We start from the raw sequence: 19619 nt of genomic DNA on the forward strand, positions 1-19619 counted from the left end.
AGTAGCTGATTTATAATTTATCGCCAAGGACGTTTGTTTGATGAGGTCAGTGTGTACGTTATTTCACAGCCTATGAACTGACTCGCTTGTGGAGGAAAATATGGAACTCTGTGAAAAGAAGTTGTAGGCACTTTGTCAGATTTTTCCCAATCATGTAATGGTATTATTAGCTGTTTACAACATGTCCTTGTTGTCCTTGAAGCAAGGTTTTAAATCCAGCTGTAAAAAACATCGCAAATTCAGCCTCTGGAGGATCTGCAGCCTCTCAGTGATGCAGGGATGCTATTATAAAGGGTTTTATAATGAGGTGCTGCACTGATTGACTGCATGGATGTCGTCTAAGGAGGGAGAGTGCAGACAAGTGTAGGTGGATGCAAAGGCAGAAAAACACCCCAAACAAATATGGCAAGCGCTCCAGGAGAACCCGGTATACTTCACGTATGAGGAGGAGGCGGCGAGTTGTATCTTGAAATGTGAGTGTTATTCCTACCTGCTGTTATTCCTACAACATCAAGGCAAAACCACAACAGCAGAGGAGGATGCAGAATCACTTGAGTGAGTGGTTATGCAAATCACTCCTGTTGTTGCATCACCACAGGACACAGTTCAAACTGCCTCACAGGAGCGATGTGTTCCCTGTTGGTGGGCCACAGAAACAATGCAGAGGATTTACTGCTTCCACACTGTCAGGGTTCCTCGGCTGGTGAATGACTACAGTTTATATACACAAGGGAAAGTGTGTTTTTCATTACACGGGCCCTTTAATACCCTTTAGCTTTAAAAATGAGGAGTGCAGGACTTTCAAAGAGCATTGTTAAATGTCTACCCTGAACAATAGCTTAAGTCCATACAAGATTGGATCACGTGAATTAGATTATACAATATTAATATAACAGCTTTTTGTCCACCTCTTCACTGACCTTTACTTTTTTGAGTTCATGTTAATGGATAAAAGCTGAAAAGATTCTGTTAGGGAGCTGTGAACCAGTTCTAATAAAGTAATATCAACTGAACTCTCACTCCAGATACAAATTCTGATGGCAAGAATTACATTTTCTCCATTAGCTTGACATTCAATTTAAATGTGTAATCAAAATACATTATTTTAGAGTATAAGTCTGTTATCTGAGGATGAATAATCTTATAACACATCCATTCAGATAATATAAAGGGTCAGAGTAAGTCATGCATTTGCATAATAAGGGTAATTGGCTGAGTTGACAGACAAGTAGGTGTGTGTTGTAGCTGATTCCACCTACTTTCCAATATGGTGCCCGCCATCGTTTGGCTTCAAACGCCTCTCCTGAAACCGTTGGGTGATTTCACAGAGACTAGGTCCATGTTTTATACAGACTAAGGGTCAGTGTCAACCCCAGATTGGTGCAACTCTGTTGATTTAACTGACAGAAACCAGTGTGATAGACTGGATAATTAAAAAAGTATGCTCTGTTGTGTTAAGAAACCTATCAAATGATTTTTTTTTAACTCTACTAAACCATTAAAAAAAAAAATTCAAAATGCAACCACAGTTTTAAACACACTAACGAGATCAAGGGCACTGAACCCTGTTAGGATGCACTCATACTTCAGTACTACAGCCAGTGTAAGTCACCAACCTGCAACCCTGGAAGGCCAAAATAATACCACACCCTGCTCTGATATTACATAACACTTGTGGATGACCGAATATGTTCAACAGTTGTGGGCCACAATGATCAAACAAGTCAGGGAACAAGTCCGTGTCACATTATGGCACTTCCTCTTCCTAATCCCTAAACCTTGAAATTGTGCAGGATTACTTGGAACCACACAGTATACCGAGACACACAGCAGCCATTAGAAGGAGGTGATCATTGGGGACGAGGTAATCTTATATGAATATATGAAAATCTCCTTACAGCTGCAGCCTGACAGCAATTAGAGCCGCAGCTCCCTCTCTCCTCTGGGAGCGGATAAGCCCAGCCGTGTGCTTTTTGATTGTGTGGCTTTGATGAACCAAATCCAGTGCACACGACACGTGCCCCCCTGCCATCTTCTCATCATGGAGGTAGGGGCTGGGGTGCTCTTTTCTTCCTCCTCTGCCTGCAGGGCTTTATTATGCCAAGGTGCTTGGTGTGGCGATCAAAGCTTCCGCTTTCCTGCAGACTTACATTTAAACATGTTTACTTGTGGCTGGATTATTGATATTATGATATCCTGGTGTTTCCTGAGGCTTAGTGGCTTATTAGAGGGGGGTTTTCTTGCTTTTCTATTGCTGCAGGGAGGGGTTAAGCTCTGATTGATTTCCAGACGGAGCCGACATAGTGCATCACGCGGAGCAGAGGAGGAAAGCCCATGGTAACCTAATAACGTCCTCCCCACAGTAAACTGCGATAACTGTGTTATGCAACACGGCGGTGGACTGTTTTATGAGAGTCAGCAGGGTACTGCCAGTCTGCTCGTTTAAAGACTGAAGTGCGTTGAAAACCTCATTCCCCCCCCCGGTTTGTCCCCCGTATTGTTTCCCCAACACAAAAGGTTTTTCCTCCTTTCCCTTTTGACGCGACACTGGGAAAATCCAGACCTTTGTACTTTATCTGAGCACTTGCCTCAGCTCCACAGACGTGTGTATTAAAGCCTTATCAGCAGAGAAGTTCCAATCCCTGTTCAATGAGAGCATTTAGAGACTTGCCTCTTGACATTTTCATCACTATTAGAAAAAAGGTCTCTGGGTTTTTTTTTCTTTACTTACTGAGTCGTTGTTACTTGTGATCTTTATTTCAGAGTTTGAACTGTCCTAATAAATGTTCAGTTTCTACTGAATGCAAATGCAGAACAGTATAATCACCTTGTCACTATAGATTCACATTTAAACACTGAGCATGTTAGCCTCAAATATTCAGATTCTACAAAAATGTATGCTTGTATATTTTAAAAGGAAAAAATATACAAGAAAGGCCTTTATGCGAGTCAAGGCATGTGTAGCAGGATGCACTACATGTTTGTTTTTTTAATTTGAGACTGTCAGTAAAATATATGTCTGTTGAGTTGTTATCTTCTTCCTGATAATTTGATAGAGGTGTGATTAAGACCCCTGGATCGTGCAGTATTCTTTGGTATCACAAACTGTGTGTGAAGCCGACATACCAGGGAAGAATCCCGAATGATTTCCGATACCCAGCAGTGTTTGATCGGCCAACTAGTGGGCGTCAGCAGTGCACTGTTTTCTTTGGTCTCCGCTGAGTTACTCAGTGGTTCACTGTGACCAAACAAAGGAAATATTGAATTCTACAGTAAAGCAACTCCCTCCCCTTCCCTCCAGAAAATGTACAAAAAGCTGATTCATTGTTTGAATTTTAGAGGCACATTAATAAAACACGCAGCTGTGCAGTCTGAATTAAACAGAATACAGTCAGTGCTCACCATAGACTATAAGAAGATGGATGGCAAAACACATAGAGCTCCCCCTGGTGACTGGCTTCAGTATAGATCATCAAAACTTCTTATATTATAACAGCTGGGACTAAAATACCCATATAAAAAATTCTTCTCTAACATAAGTCTGTCATTGAATGAGTTCATATCATGCTGGTTTATGTTCAAGTGTTCTTTAAAGGAGAAGTTCACTTTGAATTAACTCTCTCATGCTAAATAGAGGGGATGTGATGTCATGACTGACAGCTCTGTTGACAAATGAGACGTAACAAACTACACAACATCTGAGTCATTGAGCTTTTCACAGCTCTGAGTGTCCTCTTCAAACCTTTACAATAATCAGATATGCAGTCGACTTTACTGACTTGAGGAATCTTTGTTATTATTTCATTGAGAAGTTAACCCTTCTGTTATGTTCCGGGTCAGATTGACCCATTTCAAAGTTACATTTTATTTTTATTAAAAAGTATTTTTTCAGTATGAAACTTCTTCTGCTTGGCTTAATTAGTGTAATCAACATATTTAAAAAAAAAATGGTTCATTTAACATATTTGCAACCCCCCTGCATGTTTATATTACATACATAGGCCTACTGTTCGGGGGTCAATTTGACCCGGCAGTCAAATATTGATTTAAATGGTTGGTAATGGAGTTAATAATGCAATTAAAAAAAAAATGTTAATTGGGATTTTTTGGTGTTCTGACACTTTTGGATAATTAAATATCCCCCGGGTCAAATTGACCCAGGAGCATTATTGCTGTTTCTGAGAAACAAAATCAATAAAAATAAGTCAAATAGATTAAACAAAAATCTAAGTAATGTAAAACTATATTTATATTTCTTTATTTAATATTTATTTTTTTAAAACGAGTGAGTTATCCTCATTGAACCATGACCTCTGAGAAGTAAAGACCACCATTGCACTAAATATTGATTTAAAAGGTTAGTAATGGAGTTGATAATGCAATTTAAAAAAATGTTAATTGGGATTTTTGGGGGATTCTGACACTTTTGGATAATTAAGTATGCCCCGGGTCAAACTGACCCAGGAACATTATTGCTGTTCCTGAGAAACGAACATAACAGGAGGGTTAAATACGTGGTTTGGTTAGTAGCCGGATGAGTGTGACGTCAATCCAGTGGCTCCACTAGCCAGGCAGTGTCTACCCAAGTCCTGGCTCCAAAGTATTTCCCAAGCATAATATGACAGCGCCTATTGCAGCAGTATTTTGTCTTCACTTTCTTACACCAGGTGCGCTGTCTATATTTATACACAGTTACGATACACAGATACATTTCAAATGTCTAACTGTACCTCGTTTTGTTTCCCCTCAGATGCTGACGACTCTGGTTGTGTGTTATTGAACACATCAAGAAAGGTAAGCATAATCAATTCCCTTCATTCAATATAACGTGCAGTAATTATGATAGTGATTTTTTTCCCACAGTACTGATAACAAGTGCAGCTGTCTATCAATACAGGTCAGCTCAAATCAAGTTGTCAATGTAATCCGACATTGGAAGCAAGATTAAAACCCTGTTGGTCGTGTGCATTAGGATGGATTATGAGAAGATTTCCCCACAACAATAACTATGATATCTATTTAATTTGAACCTGATGCTCGCTCACTAGAGGCAGAACTCTGTGAAGCAATTCAGCGGTTACGTTTCCCCAAAGTAGATCAGAGAACATGTCCTTAAGACGCTTAGGTAACCCTCTGTAACATGTTTATAGTGTGATAAAGTTTGGAGGTAGAAGCGATTAGAAGGGGCAGCACAAGAGAGATTAGAAAGAGTATTTTCGTAAATGACATAGTCCTCCTCGGGCCTTGGTTATAATTAGTGTCTCGCTAAGCCTCATTACATTTCAGGATGTTCCGATCGAGATGTAACCACTTTCACTTCTTATGTTTCCCTTACATACTGTGGTGGTAGACGGGTCTGTGGAGCACATTTAGAGCTCACTGCAAAACTGATCCAATTTTTGTAACGTATATTTGACAGCTGAATATCTGTGCTGTCACTCTGCAGTTTATCGCTTCATGCCACTTCACTGCTGACTTGTTCATAACTTTCCCTGTCAGCTTGTTTCAGTGATCCTGTGAAGGTAACAGCATTATCATGACACCCATGCAACAGTTGGTGCATCCAGATGTTGATCTTAAAGCAGATGAGTCTTGTGATACCTTTACTGTTTTCCAACATTAAGGCTGAAATCGTGAGTCTTCTAAATCTGTGATAGTTCTGCCCGTTTGATGATCCTGCAGATCTGACGGCTAGCCACAGGTGCTATTTGTTTGCCATTTCTTATCTTAATTGGCTTTCTGTGTCGACAAACACTCTGCATTAGGGGCAAAAGTCCTCACTCACAGACACACCTGTTTAATGAGAGCACTTTGTCGTTCCAGACAAACACAATGGCTGCTGATTTCATTGATTGTCACATGTTTGGAAAAAGAGGAGAGAGTGGTCAGGGTTAAAATCGTGTTTGCATGTGTGCACCCCAGGAGGAGTAGTTGTTACCATGGTAGAGGGTAAAGGGGACTCAAACACATAAATAGACCTTTATTTCTAACATTGAATTACAGATACATGAAAGGATAAAGCAGGTACATTGAATTAAATCAAACAGATCACTTAAAAAGTCACTCTGAGTTAACTGAATTCTTCATTTAAAATATTTCAGGTTCATACAGACTCTCAGCTCCTCTTATTGGCGAGCACAGGACGAGTCTAAGTCTTGGCATGCAGACCATACAGTATCAGAGGAACATACCAGACACTTGAGCCTTACTTTGAATCAGTTAAACCACTGAAAGAGCAGTAACGTCATGTTTGTCCTCTACCTTTAGACTCGGCCACCACACCTGCTGCTGTTTTCCTTATCATCCAGATTTCAAGGATTTCCAGTCAGACCAGATAAGAGGGAATTACAGTTATCAAGTCTGCTAGTGAGGAACGGCATGCAGACATCCTCTTAAAGATTTCTGCCCTACAGAGGAAGAGCTTCCACAATATTAAATTTAGAATAAAAATGATTTAATTCCCTCTCAGGTTGTCTGCACTAATAATTCAACATTTTAGGGCTGGGCGATATGGCCTAAAATTGAAATCCCTGATTTTTCATAGTAAACTTGAATTTACGATTTCACCACTGCATCAGTAAGAGCTTTCCATCATGTCTCTTGTTGTACTGTACGTGATGCAAAGGGGAAATTATTCTCCTAATGTTGGCCGACTATAAGTGGGTGTTTGTTGGCGGTAGCGGTCTTGTGCATCTCGTAGTAAGACACATGTCTCCCACTTGGCTGCATGCCTCTGTTTAACATGTTGAAATAAATTAGCTAAGCTGCTGCCTTTAGCTACAAGAGCCTCTGAACAAACTTTGCAGCAAACTGTGGTTTGTTCAAGATCTGTTGCTGAAGAACCAAACCAGTTCCTACTTCCTAACGACACTGCCTTTTTTAGTAGAAACTTCTCATTAATGCTGGCAGCCATGTTGTATGGTGTCCAATTGTGTAGGAAGTAAACAAAAGGGAGTGGCAGAAGTTAAAGTCAAATCAAGATTTTTTGTTTTTTAAATTGTCCTTTTTTATTTAACATTTATTTAACCAGATAAAAGACCCATTGAGATTGAGACCTGTTTCACAAGGGTGACCTGGCCAAGAGAGGCAGCAACACGTCATAGTAAACAAAACAGACAGATAGCAACGACAACAAACATTAAAATATAAAATACAAGCATTTACAAACAATTTATCGCCCAGCCCTACAAAATTTTAATTTTCTATGTCTGTTCAGCTGCAAAAACAATCATGATATGATTCACGCAGTCACTCACGCAGGTTTATTCTTCTAATTTATTCGGTGATGTAAAGCTGTGTATCATCTGCATAGCAATGGAAACCAGTCAGTCCACTGGTATGAATTCCACTGGTAGCAGGTAAAGTTGCAGCACATAAATCCTCTTATGTTTGAGTTTTGCCAAATGAAATCATTTAAATTTCATAAAACACCCCCAACAGTGACTAAGAGCTGAAACATCCAGAGAGAATAAACAAAACTTGGACACCAGCAAGTATTTTGCAGATACATTTATTTAGAAGAAAGAGACATTTTAAGTGATTTCAGTGTAAAAACCAAGCATCTCATGCACTAGTGATAAATAGAAGGTTATATGAGTCCACAAGCTTGGAGGGAGAGAGTCAGAGGGCATTAGTTTAACACAATGATCAAGGGTTAGATTGCTTCAGTACAAGCCTGTAGAAGATTTTTCTTTAATATATCAGTGTTTTAGTTTGTTGTGCTTTACTCCTGACAACAGATTGCCTGGTTCTTCTCACTAATCTTCCTATTCTGTACAACAGTTCTGTTTATTTGCTCTCTCCCTCTGTTTTTTATCAATTTCACATGGTCACATCTTCTCTTTGCCGCCAAGAATTCTGTTGTGGATCTGTTTATTTGCTCTGGTCTATAAATAAAATCAATCTAGATGTGTCTCTGCTAGCTGACATTTCAAGCTGCATAGTTTTCCCTTTATTAATGAATAATCATGACATTTTTTTCAGTCAAAACATTTTTTGTGATAAAAAATTGACCTGAAGAGATGCAACATTGGACTAACATCAACTCTGTAATCACCTGAAAAACACAGCAGACCCAACTCCTCAAACATTCATACAAACAAAACAAAATCAAATGTATTTATAGAACACTATTCACCGTTTCCCCCAAGGCTTCGGTGCAATGCTTGTGCTTTTTTTGTGAAAAGAACAGCAGGGTATCCACTCTTCTTCAGAATTTCTGTCAATCACACGTTCAATGAAATCGAAGACTGGTGGGTGTCTGGGCTCTTAATCGAGCTGTGTTCATCTTTCTGTCCATTCGCCCGTCTCTCTCAGGTGATTCTTAGAAACCGCTGGTCAAATTTGGACGAACGTTGAAGGGGAGATTGGGTTCAGCTCTTTAATGAAACTACACCATTTGTCTCAGAGGTGCTGGTGGTGATGATGATGATGGAGACCTAAAGGTTGAAAGTCCAGGCGCTTTCACCAAGAAAATTTAAGCCCAATCTATGACCAATCTATATGAAACAATAAGATACAGAATGATATGATGTAGTGCGATGTGATGAGATCCAATAAGATACAATATGACACAACAGGGCATGATATGATACATGATAAGAATGCAATACAATACGATATATAACAAATGGACATAAGATATCATACAATACAATATGATACAGTACAATACATTACAATAAGATACAATATAATATGATACAACACAGTAGGATATGATACAATACAATGTAACACAAGATGATGGAATTCAATAAGATACAATATGATACAATATGCTATGATACAGTACAATGGGATATGACAGAAGGACATAAAACACCATACTTTACAATAAGATAAAATAGCTTTATACAATTCAATATGGCTCAACATAATAAGATATGATACAATGCAATGTAACACAATATGATGGGACTTAATAAGACACAATACAAAACTATATGATACAATGAAATACAATGTAACACAATATGATGGGACTTAATAAGATACAAAACAGTTAGACACAGTAGGTTACAATGTAATGCAATAAAATATGACACAATACAACACGATACAAGACGTGACATGATAGGTGTAATACAGGTTGATACAAAACAATACAATCTAATGCAGTGAGACAGAATAGGATATTGCAATATTATATACAATACAGTTTGATATATGATACAATACCATACAATCATTTGATACAATTAAACTTAACATGATATAATACAGTACAAAGGATACAATGAGACGTGTATACAATACAACACAGTCCAGTACAATGCAATGTGATTAAATAGAATATGGTACAATATAACATAGTAGGCTACAAAGTAATGCAATATGACACGATACAACAGGAGATAATACAATCAAATATGATACAATACAATATAATGAAATAGAATAGGATACAATATGAAATATAATACAGTTTGATATATGATACAATACCATGCAATAATTTCATACAATAAGATATGATAATACAAAACATGATGTGATACAATAAGTTACTATTCAACACAATATGATGGGATACAATGTGATACAATGCAGTTCCACACAATAGGTTACAAAGTAATGCAATAAAATAAGACATGATACAATAAGACATGGCATGATATGATATACAAGTTGATACGACACAATGCAATGAGATAGAATAGGATACAATATGATACAATAATCAAAAATATTATATAGTTTGATATAATATGATACAACACCATACATAACATGTGATACAATAATAAAAAAAACATGATATGATACAATAAGTTACAACTCAACACAATATGATTAAGTAAAAAGGATACAAGGAAACGTGTATACAATACAACACTGTATGGTACAATGCAATATGATTAAATACAATACAATTTAACACAGTAGGCTACAATGTAATGCAATAAAATACAATACAATACATCTCCCTATAATGTTACTGTAGGGAAAATGTATCAGCTTTCATGTTAGTATCAGTATATAAAATAAACATAAATAAAAAACACATCTGTGAGTGGATTCCTTTATAATATGATCATAAACTGCTTTCTAAAATTACCCTTGTGCTGTATTTGGGTCCTATGATTCTGTCCCTTATTTCCCTTATGACGTAAACGCACAAACCCAAAGTCTTTAAACTTACACTGGTGGCTTCGGTTGCCCGGTTACAGACCCCCGAATCCATGCTCTCAACTCCGAGGTATTCAGCAATTCATATTAGTCAGGTGCTGGGCTATTTGACGACTGCTTCTGCTGTTTTGAAAAACAGTTTTTCAATCACAGCTTGATTGGGGATATTGACGTCTTCCTGCGGCGCCGGCACAGTAGCGACATCAATGAAAAATACAGACAGAAAAGTAGTCACGACAGCGGTGACAAAGGGCTCGGATGCAAGTTGAAAGTTGACGAGAACCGGCAAGGACATTTAAGTCACTCTTCTATCATCTTTTAGAATCAGAATAAAACTTTATTAAATGAGAATCATGCATTGGGTCAGATTCTGCAGAAACGAGAGTACATCCATTTTCACAATGCTCCCCAGCATTTAGAATTACATTGATTGGCATGAAAAGCACAAAAAAAACATCAATGACTGTTTCATTTTTGGGAAAATGTCATTCTTTTCACAGTATGTGAAGCTGATGAACTTTGAAGAGGAAGTTCGGGCTCACAGGGACCTGGATGGCTTTCTGGCGAGGGCCACTATCCTGCTGGATGAGACAGCTGCCTCCCTGGATGATGTTCTGAAGAGAATGTTGCACCATGTGGGCCAGGACAGCCTTGTATCTGAGCCCGCCTGCAACTTCGAGGAGGTGATGAGTCTGCTTTTCACCGATGCGGGAGCTCAGGAGGTCAACGGTAAGCAGAAAAGCTGTCGACATGCATGTGTAAACCAGGATAAATGTGTGATAGACACAATAACACAAGAGTACCTGTTCCACCTGTGCCTTCACCCAATCAAACGAAAACCCCCAGAACACATGACACCTGACCTGAAAACATCTGACGTCTGCACATGTCAACACCTACCTGAAAAATAGCTTCACCCCGGGCTCAGGAGCAGAAATGTCAGATTGGCTTGAGAATGATTCAAGAAGCTTTTTAGACCCAAAGGAAAGTTTGTGATTTCTGAATCCAGGCTGTCTGTTTGCCCCGTGGCTTTTTGTGCTGGACACAAATAGAGCTCAGTGTGCTGGATCGTGTTTCCAACCATGTGCACACATCAAACAGTTCCCAGGAGAGCTGTCAAGTGGCTATACTATACATGAATGCACAGGCATGAGACACAAGATCTGTTTTCATGGATCTGATCAAAAAGGAAGAAGCTTAGTCAGGAAAAATTATATTTCAACTAACGTCCAGGTCAACATTTCTTCAGATAATCCCAAGGTTTTATCATCAGTGATTCTTGTCCCCAGTATTATGGAGAAACTAGCTGCCTGTTGTTCATGAAATTTGGTGGAACCATGGAACATGAGCCTAAGAATAGTTCATTTAATTTGGGATCTGAATCATGATCCAATATGGCGGTCGCTCTTGCAGATTTGCATATCATGGAGGACTTGACTATTGGCACAGTGGAAGTCTGTGCTTTCCAAATGTCTTTCTTGTTGAAAATGATGTCATTTGTTTGTTTGTTTCTTCAAAATGTAACCTTGTGCCTTGTTATAATGGTAAAAATGTTCATTTATAATTAATTTAAAATTCAGAATCCAAATTTAATAGATTTAAAGATCAGTGGAGTTGTTCTAAAAGTGATATCAGTATCAATATTGGCCCCTGATACAGACTGTGACACAGGCTGTATTATGTGTTATGTATTATTTATTATAAGGGGTATAACAGTATCATCATCATCATGGTAATGCAAGAACAAAAGCCTCTTAACACCGTTGAGGACATGTGACGTTATGAAGCGGTAGGTCTTCAAAAAGGGACAAAAAAGTGTAGTTTTGAGACCATTGTCCAATCTGTGCCCATCATCTTCTGCGCCCTCCTCGCCGCCTCAGTTTAGTCCAGTGAAACAGCAGACGCCATCATTAAGAGAACAATTCAAAACTTTGGATGCTCCGGCAGCTTTTAAATCTGACGTGTGGAAGCATTTCTGTTTCCTCAAGTCAACAAAAGATAACAGAGAAAAGGTGACAGACAAACGAAAAGACGATAGATACACATCAGGCAACACGAATAATATGAGAAGCCACTTTGCAACTTCTCAAACTTTTCAGGGTGATAATTTGCCAAGACAAAAATCCAGACAGGCCCAAAGACTCTAAAGGAGACAGTTACAGCCTCACTTCCCCATGACAGTGTGAGAGCTCCAGATGAATATATAGCCACAGACTTATATATATTCTCTGTGGTCGACATAAAGGATTCACACTGGAGTTAGATAAATTCCCATTATGACCGTACTTCAGTCAAACACTCTTCCCAGCTCTAAAGCTAAAGCAAGCAGAGTGCATCTCACTCCCCGTGGAAGGATAGACTTCACGAACTACTCAGACCTACATTACTATCACAGCACGAGTTATGACAGTGAATGGAAAGTGAAAGGTTTTGTCCTGCAGACACGGACTCTCTTTCAATCACACACTGGATCCAACGTAGGCGAGGTGTTAAAATCTGCCCGTGTACCAGTGTGATACTGTGAGTCTGACTTGTTTTGTTTACAAAGTCCAGCTGGTGCCACTATCTTATTTTACAGAAGGGACTGTAAAGGTAATTTGACCCATCTCAATGTTCTTTAGTTCTTAAATAGGGGGCACTTCTTTGTCTCTCTTATCTTTATTTATAAAGCGCCAAATCACAACAAATGTTATCTGAAGACTCTTTCCAAACAGAGCAGGTCTAGACCGCACTCAGGATAAGATCCAGTCCCATCTTACAGACAGGACTCAGTCTGATCTCATCTTAATCCACCATGAGCAGAGCACTTTGCAGCATTTAGCAAGTTACAGTGGCAAGGACAAACTTCCTTTAACAGGCAGAAACCTCCAGCAGGACCAGACTCATGTTAGACACACATCTGCTGAGACTAGGTATTTAAAAGAGTATATTGAAGGTGAAAATAGTGCCAGAACATCAATATAGAAACCTTTTTCTTAAGTGTATTGTTCCATCATCTTACTGTAATGATCATTTCTGAAATGTGTAATAGTTCCAGGTTCAGTGTCCATATTTGGGCGTACAGATCCCTGTCACATTAGTTGAGTCTCTTCAGCACAAGTCCTTTTGGCTGAGGAGCAAAGCCTCTTGGTTAAGGCGAATCTCCTCAGCCCATTAGAGCAGGAGAAATCCGCCCCCTTACATAACCGTATGAAGCCATTGTTGAAGCCCGACTCTGCCTCCAGCTGAACTGAATACTACATTCAAAACACTAATTATTCAGCAAATCAAACTTCACTTTTTTTTTAAATGCGGTTACAAAGAATCGGGGACATGTTTCATTTAAATAATCAGTGATGAAGACGCGTCGGCTTCAGAGGGGTTTTATCTCCCCACAATGAGAGCATGTGGAGGTAATAGCAGTGTAAATGCTGCCTGTCATACACTCATGCTCCAGTGTTTTCCTGTCTGTCTGCGCCGAGGTCCGCAGTTGTTGATGGTTAGTCGGAGGTGGGTGGTGTGTGTGACGCTCACCCTGCACAGCCGCCTCTGACAGATCCGCGAGGTGATAATTGACTTCTGTCATCGATCACTCACTTAGCTTTTCAAATGGCTCTCAGAGACTCTTGAGCTGTGGTGGCTGCTGCTACTTGACTGTTTCCCTCCCAGAATACCTCACAAAGAGGGAAAGCAAGAGGGTTTTTTTTTTTCTTTCTTTCTTTGCGGCTGCCATCTTAACGGAGAGGCTTCCTCTGCAGGTCTGAAATGGTGTGAAAATCAATTTGAGAAATCAGGGGTTGACTAGATTTTGAAATTCTATAAAGGAACTTCACCAAAAAGAGAAACGTTTTTAAAGATATTGATTCTTTGGTATAGCTTTATCTAGGGCTGGGCAATAATTTGATAACAATAATTATTGTGATATACATTTTCTCAATATAAATATAACAAATTTGATATATTTAAACCTGTAATTACACCCCTCAACCACTGGATACTGAATACGCTTTAAGGATGCTGGTAAATTAATCTGATGGTACAAATTATCTCAACCTGAGAAAAATACGAATCTACAAACTAAAACTTCACAAAAATCTCTTCTTACACAAAATACCTGCTTCCTGATAGCACTGTCAAAGAATGAGGGATTCAAGAAGCTCATCAGAGAACTAAATCCAGATACAAGCCAACAAACCGTCTTCAACTTTCACTCTGGAGTAAAAATCTGCCTTTAAATTTAAAGGAAATAATGATTTGATTTGTATCATGATCATTATCTATATAAAAAATTAGCGTGATAACATATTTTGTAATATCTCCCAGCTTTAGCTTAATCTATCATGTTGTTAATCACTGGAACAGTCAATGTACTATGCAGCCAGAGAGGAAATGATGGATTCAAGAAGCTTATCAGAAAACTAAATCCAGATACAAGCTAACAAACTGTATTCAACTTTCACTCCTGAGCAAAAATCTGACTTTGAATTTAAAGGAAATAATGATTCAAGTTCTATCGTGATAATTATCAATATCAAATGATATATAAAAACTTCATAACATCTTGTGTAATATCGCCCAGCTCTAGCTTTATCTACTATATTGTTAGGCACTGAAACTGTCGATGGAAATGCTCCAATGGGTTAAAAAACTAAAGGAGAGATTTGTCTTCATTATCAAATCTTCAACTTGCTTCTTTTTGTACCCACATATGTAATATCTTTAAGCAAAATACATAAATATGTGAATATGCAAAAAACAAGACTTTAATTGAACATTTTAAAATCTGTATTTATTTTGTGGTCGCATCGCCTGACTTCAATATCTAGTTGGGAAAGTGGTCCAATTGCATGTTTTAAAATGCTCTTTATGCTTAATATTAGCTTTATTCAATTAAATGATACAACAGACACGTAAATCAAATTAATGGAAATAGTGTTGTTGCATTAGAAGTAGTAAATACAAGCATTTAATCTTAATACAGACAAGAAATAGATTTCACATAAAAAGTAGTAATAAGGCCAATGACTAAAGAAAGACATGGCGATAACAAACAAACAGTAATAAAAACAAACGAAAAATAAACAAACTAAACTAATTTCTCGCAGGGAAAGCACCTAGCTGAGTGCATCGCGACCACTCACACACTCCCATCACACTCACAAACAAAGGTAGTTATTCCATAATGTATTGTATTAATCTTATATTCTATAGTTACTCTTCAATCAGAGATTCAGAAATAATATACAACCAGGATATTTTTCCAAAGTTGTGCAACAAGCAGCACAGTTTTGATTAAAGTAAAGACATGAGTTATCACTCAAGAGAAAAAGCATCAGCTGTAAGCAGAATAAATTGGATAATAGTAGAGGAAAATTGGGTTATAATTAATTGCATGGAGGCTGATGTAAGAAGTCCCAAATTATGCAATAGATAGAGGAAGATTTACAGTATGAAAATGCAAATGAGCCAAACTACTGTACTCTGGCTGTTAATTATATCTCCAGATGGATGTAACATGAGGACATATTAATAGAATGAGCAGAAGTGGGACTAATGAATTGGAGGAAAATGGTTCATTAGACATTCTAAGATGCATTCACATCACAAATTCAGTTTTTATTCAATCTTTAGATTTCAGGTACTTCTGATTTGGTGTAACTAATAAGACGGTTTGAAACACTCCTTTTTGCAGAGATGTCCTCTCTCTCAATGAGGAGCCCCACATATGGGATCTCTAAATTAAAATCATGAATAATCACACGTGAGCTCGTATCAGAGCAGTGTGGGGAGAAATATCTCCAGGAGGAGGAACAAAGGCTCTTCCCAGTGGAATACATTCATATTGCACCTAAGTATGCTATCATGGAGACATATCTCTTCAGGTATTAATTTCTTGCCGTATCTGCGTTCACAGTGCCACAGCGGGGTGATCCGGCTGGCGAGCGGACCAGCTCATTTGGAGTGTAATACTGTACAGCTGTGAGATAAAGAGAACAGGGCGAGATTATAACAGGCACAGGAAGAACAGAGAATTACAGAAATGAAAAAAGATGAAAGCCCACAGAGATAATTAGTCCTGCTCCAACTCGTACGAGAGGAGTCGATTCTGAAGAGGCCAACTTTTTTGTGTTTTTGCTTCATTTTTTTGTCCTGGAGTTTTGGAGCAGAGGATCCCTTATGTACCGAGGAATAGAAAAAAAAACAACATCAATGATAACAGTATCCCTCCAACCTTCCTCTATCGATTCAAACACCAGCAAGTACCAATTAAAGATCACAGGAGGTCGAAGATTACGGCACTGTGGAAAGTATTGACGAGCAGCTGCTGCAAAATGACTTCCAGGTGCATTTCAATAAATCAGAATATCCTGAAAAAGTTAATTTTCCAGTTCTAAAAGGTAAACTCTCATATATTCTATTTTAAACACATGCAAAGTAATAGTGATAATAATACATTTTATTTATACGCGCCTTTCCGGACACTCAAGGTCACCAACAGTAAAAAAAACAACACTCAACAGTTTATAAATACATAAATACAACAGAATAACAATGTAATACTAGAAAATTAAAATGAAGGTGAAGTCCTTCCAGTCCCATAGAGACAAATTAAAGCAAGTAGGCTTGAAGGAAAAGGTGAGTTTTGAGGCGGGGCATTTTTTCAACCTTTTGTCTTTTAATTTTGACAATTATGGTTCATAACTTGTGAAAATCGGACATCCAGTATCACAAAAGCATTCAAATATAATAATAATAATAATACACTTTATTTATATAGCACTTTTCTAAACAGAGTTACAAAGTGCTTCACAGAAAGTAAACAATAATAATAATAAATATAACCCCAACCCTTTTTTATACACATTTACACATATACATATGTACACACATGCACATACATACATATACACACACAAACATACATACATACGTATAAATAAAGGAACTCCAAAGTAGGAGAACACATAACAAGACGTCCAGGGCATAATAACATGTTACAAAGTTATGAAGGCCTTTTTGAAAAAAAAAGTTTCAAGAAGTGATTTGTGTCCTAAAATCTTTTTTTTTTTAGAAATGATTTTCAATACAGAAATGTCCAGCTTCTGAGAAGGATGTTCATTCATTCACTCAATACTTGATTGAGGCTGATTCACCACTAATTACTGCATCAGTGTGGCGTGGAGGTGATCAGCCTGTAGCTCTGCTGAGGTTGCTGCAGCTGTCTGTATTTTTGGGTCAATGTTTTTCATCTCATCCTCTGGACAGTACTCCTCAGATTCTCTGTGGGACAGCTCAGTAATATCATGGTCAGCAAACAATTTGGTAATTTTGGTGTTGTGGGCAGGTGCCAAGTCCTGCTTGAAAAGAAACTCAGCATCTCTGTGAAGCTTGTCAGCTGATGAGTCTGGCATAGAGGTGTGAAAAAATATCAATACAGCAATATATCGCAATACTTTGACCTCCAATATGATATCAATCAATCAATCAATCTTTATTTATACAGCGCCAAATCACAACAAACGTTATCTCAAGACGCTTTTACAAACATAGGAGGTCTAGACCACTCTATGTCAAATTATGAACAGAGACCCAACTTCAAGACAGGGTAAGACTCAGTCTGACCCCACCTTAATCCATCATGAGCATTGCACATTGCAGTATTTAGCTAATTACAGTGGTGAGGAAAAACTTCCTTTAACAGGCAGAAACCTCAGGCAGAACCAGACTCATGTTAGACAGCCATCATGCCTCGACTGAGTTGGGTCTGGAAAGACAGATAGAGGGGAGTAAGAGAGAGAGGTGATAGTGATGAGACGAGTCGTAGAAGCTGTTGCCACTGGAGTCCAGCACGTCCATATCAGGAGGACGTCTACAGCAGCTCAGAGGAATCTACGAGACAATGGAGCTCAGGGACTCCAGAAAGGTCTATGGTTAGTAACTTTAATGGGACAGGCAGAGTTAAAGTAAGTGATGGGGGGGTTGGGGGGAAGGGGGTGAGCTAGGATCCCAGTGTGTCAGTGTGCCAGTTCCCCCGGCAGTCTAGGCCTATAGCAGCATGACAAAAGCTGGTCAATATCAATATTTCAACTCTTAATATCGATATTTTTGTAATAATAAAAATTCACATTTTAGCCGAGCTGGAACTAAAATACAACTTCAGTATTTCAAAAACAATAAAGTGGAAAAGTTGTTTTCAATCAAATAGATTTGACTCAATTTGTCCTTCAATTTTTGAGTAATATTGTGTGATTTACATTTACACCATCTCATATTCTCTTAGTTAACTGTGTAGAATATCACAATATATCACAATATAGTGATATCGTGATATATCGTGATACTATCGTATCGTGACCTAAGTATCGTGAGGTTCTTCTACTCACCCCTAGTCTGGTAGTAGTGATATATTACATTTTCACTTTCTTAAATAACTGATGGAAAAAAACAGAACTTTTTCACTATGTTCTAATTTATGTTGATGCAGCTGAATTGTCTATTTCATGAATTAAGTCATTTATTCCACTTTTTATGCTTCCATATGCAGCAACAGGTCTCAGTTCTGTGTGCACCGCTGATTGTGTGCCCTATTTGCGATGACTGTTCCATAATTTCTCCCCAAACTGCTGTCACCTCTGATCGATCTCAGCCGCACTCCACTTCATCAGGATTTGCATAATCCTCCCGTGTGATTCTTTGGATTTTTTTTTTCTTATTTGCAAACTCAAATCAAACAGAACGACCGTCACGTATTTATGATTGTAAAGTTTAAACAGAAAATTGACAAAAAAATGTACACAACCATTTTAACAGTCTGGTCAAAAGAACAAAACAATAATCAAAAGAACAGGAGCATCTCAAATCAGAGGGGTTCTTCCTGCTTTGTGTTTCTAATCAAGGTTTTGTGCAGGTATTTGTTTATTTCCTGACAGCAGGTACTGTAAATATTCTGATTATAAGCTCTTCTCAACAGGAATAATGCTCTCTGTGTACTTTTGAATCACTCCACTGTGCCTCTCTGTTATAATAATATATCTCTTCCAGGCCGGCGGCGTGACTCTCACTGTGAACGTCTCTTGTAACACTCTGCAGGACTGATCAGAATACTAAATTGGAGCCATTAATTCAAGCTCTTTACCCCATGAAAAACGGTGGCCACACATGTCATTTTTTCTCCTCTTGATGTCTTCATTGACGTCTTTGGGTTTCTTGCCAACCACGCTATCAGTGATAAAATCCAATTTCTGTAATAGCTTGTAGACGGTAATCAAGATAAGAATGTCTCTGTGCCCAACAAAGAAGAGACGTTGAGGGATTTTCTCTGGAAAATGATATTTAATATGCATGTGGTAAAGGAGGGCAGGAAATGAAGCTTCTGTTCTGCAGAGATATTTATATGCGTGCATGTTAACCAGGAAGTGTGTCTTTATGTGTGTGTGTCTAATGTCTGCAAAGAATCTCAAACTGCCCGCCTGTTCATCAGAACAAGGTGACTGACTCTGGTTTTTCTC

The 19619-nt window shown here is 38.3% G+C and overlaps 1 protein-coding gene across 2 annotated transcripts in view; it reads left to right on the plus strand.

Moving 5' to 3' along the window:
* Positions 1–19619, plus strand: part of slc4a11 (solute carrier family 4 member 11) — a 158525-nt gene that overhangs the window by 90854 nt on the left and 48052 nt on the right. For both annotated transcript variants that reach the window (XM_034675881.1, XM_034675882.1), the window contains exons 4-5: positions 4751–4794; positions 10632–10860. In XM_034675881.1, the coding sequence (XP_034531772.1) occupies positions 4751–4794; positions 10632–10860 (273 nt within the window). The remainder of the gene's footprint in view (positions 1–4750; positions 4795–10631; positions 10861–19619) is intronic.

This window comes from Notolabrus celidotus, chromosome 22 (genome assembly GCF_009762535.1).
Source record: "Notolabrus celidotus isolate fNotCel1 chromosome 22, fNotCel1.pri, whole genome shotgun sequence".
Taxonomy (NCBI): Eukaryota; Metazoa; Chordata; class Actinopteri; order Labriformes; family Labridae; genus Notolabrus; species Notolabrus celidotus.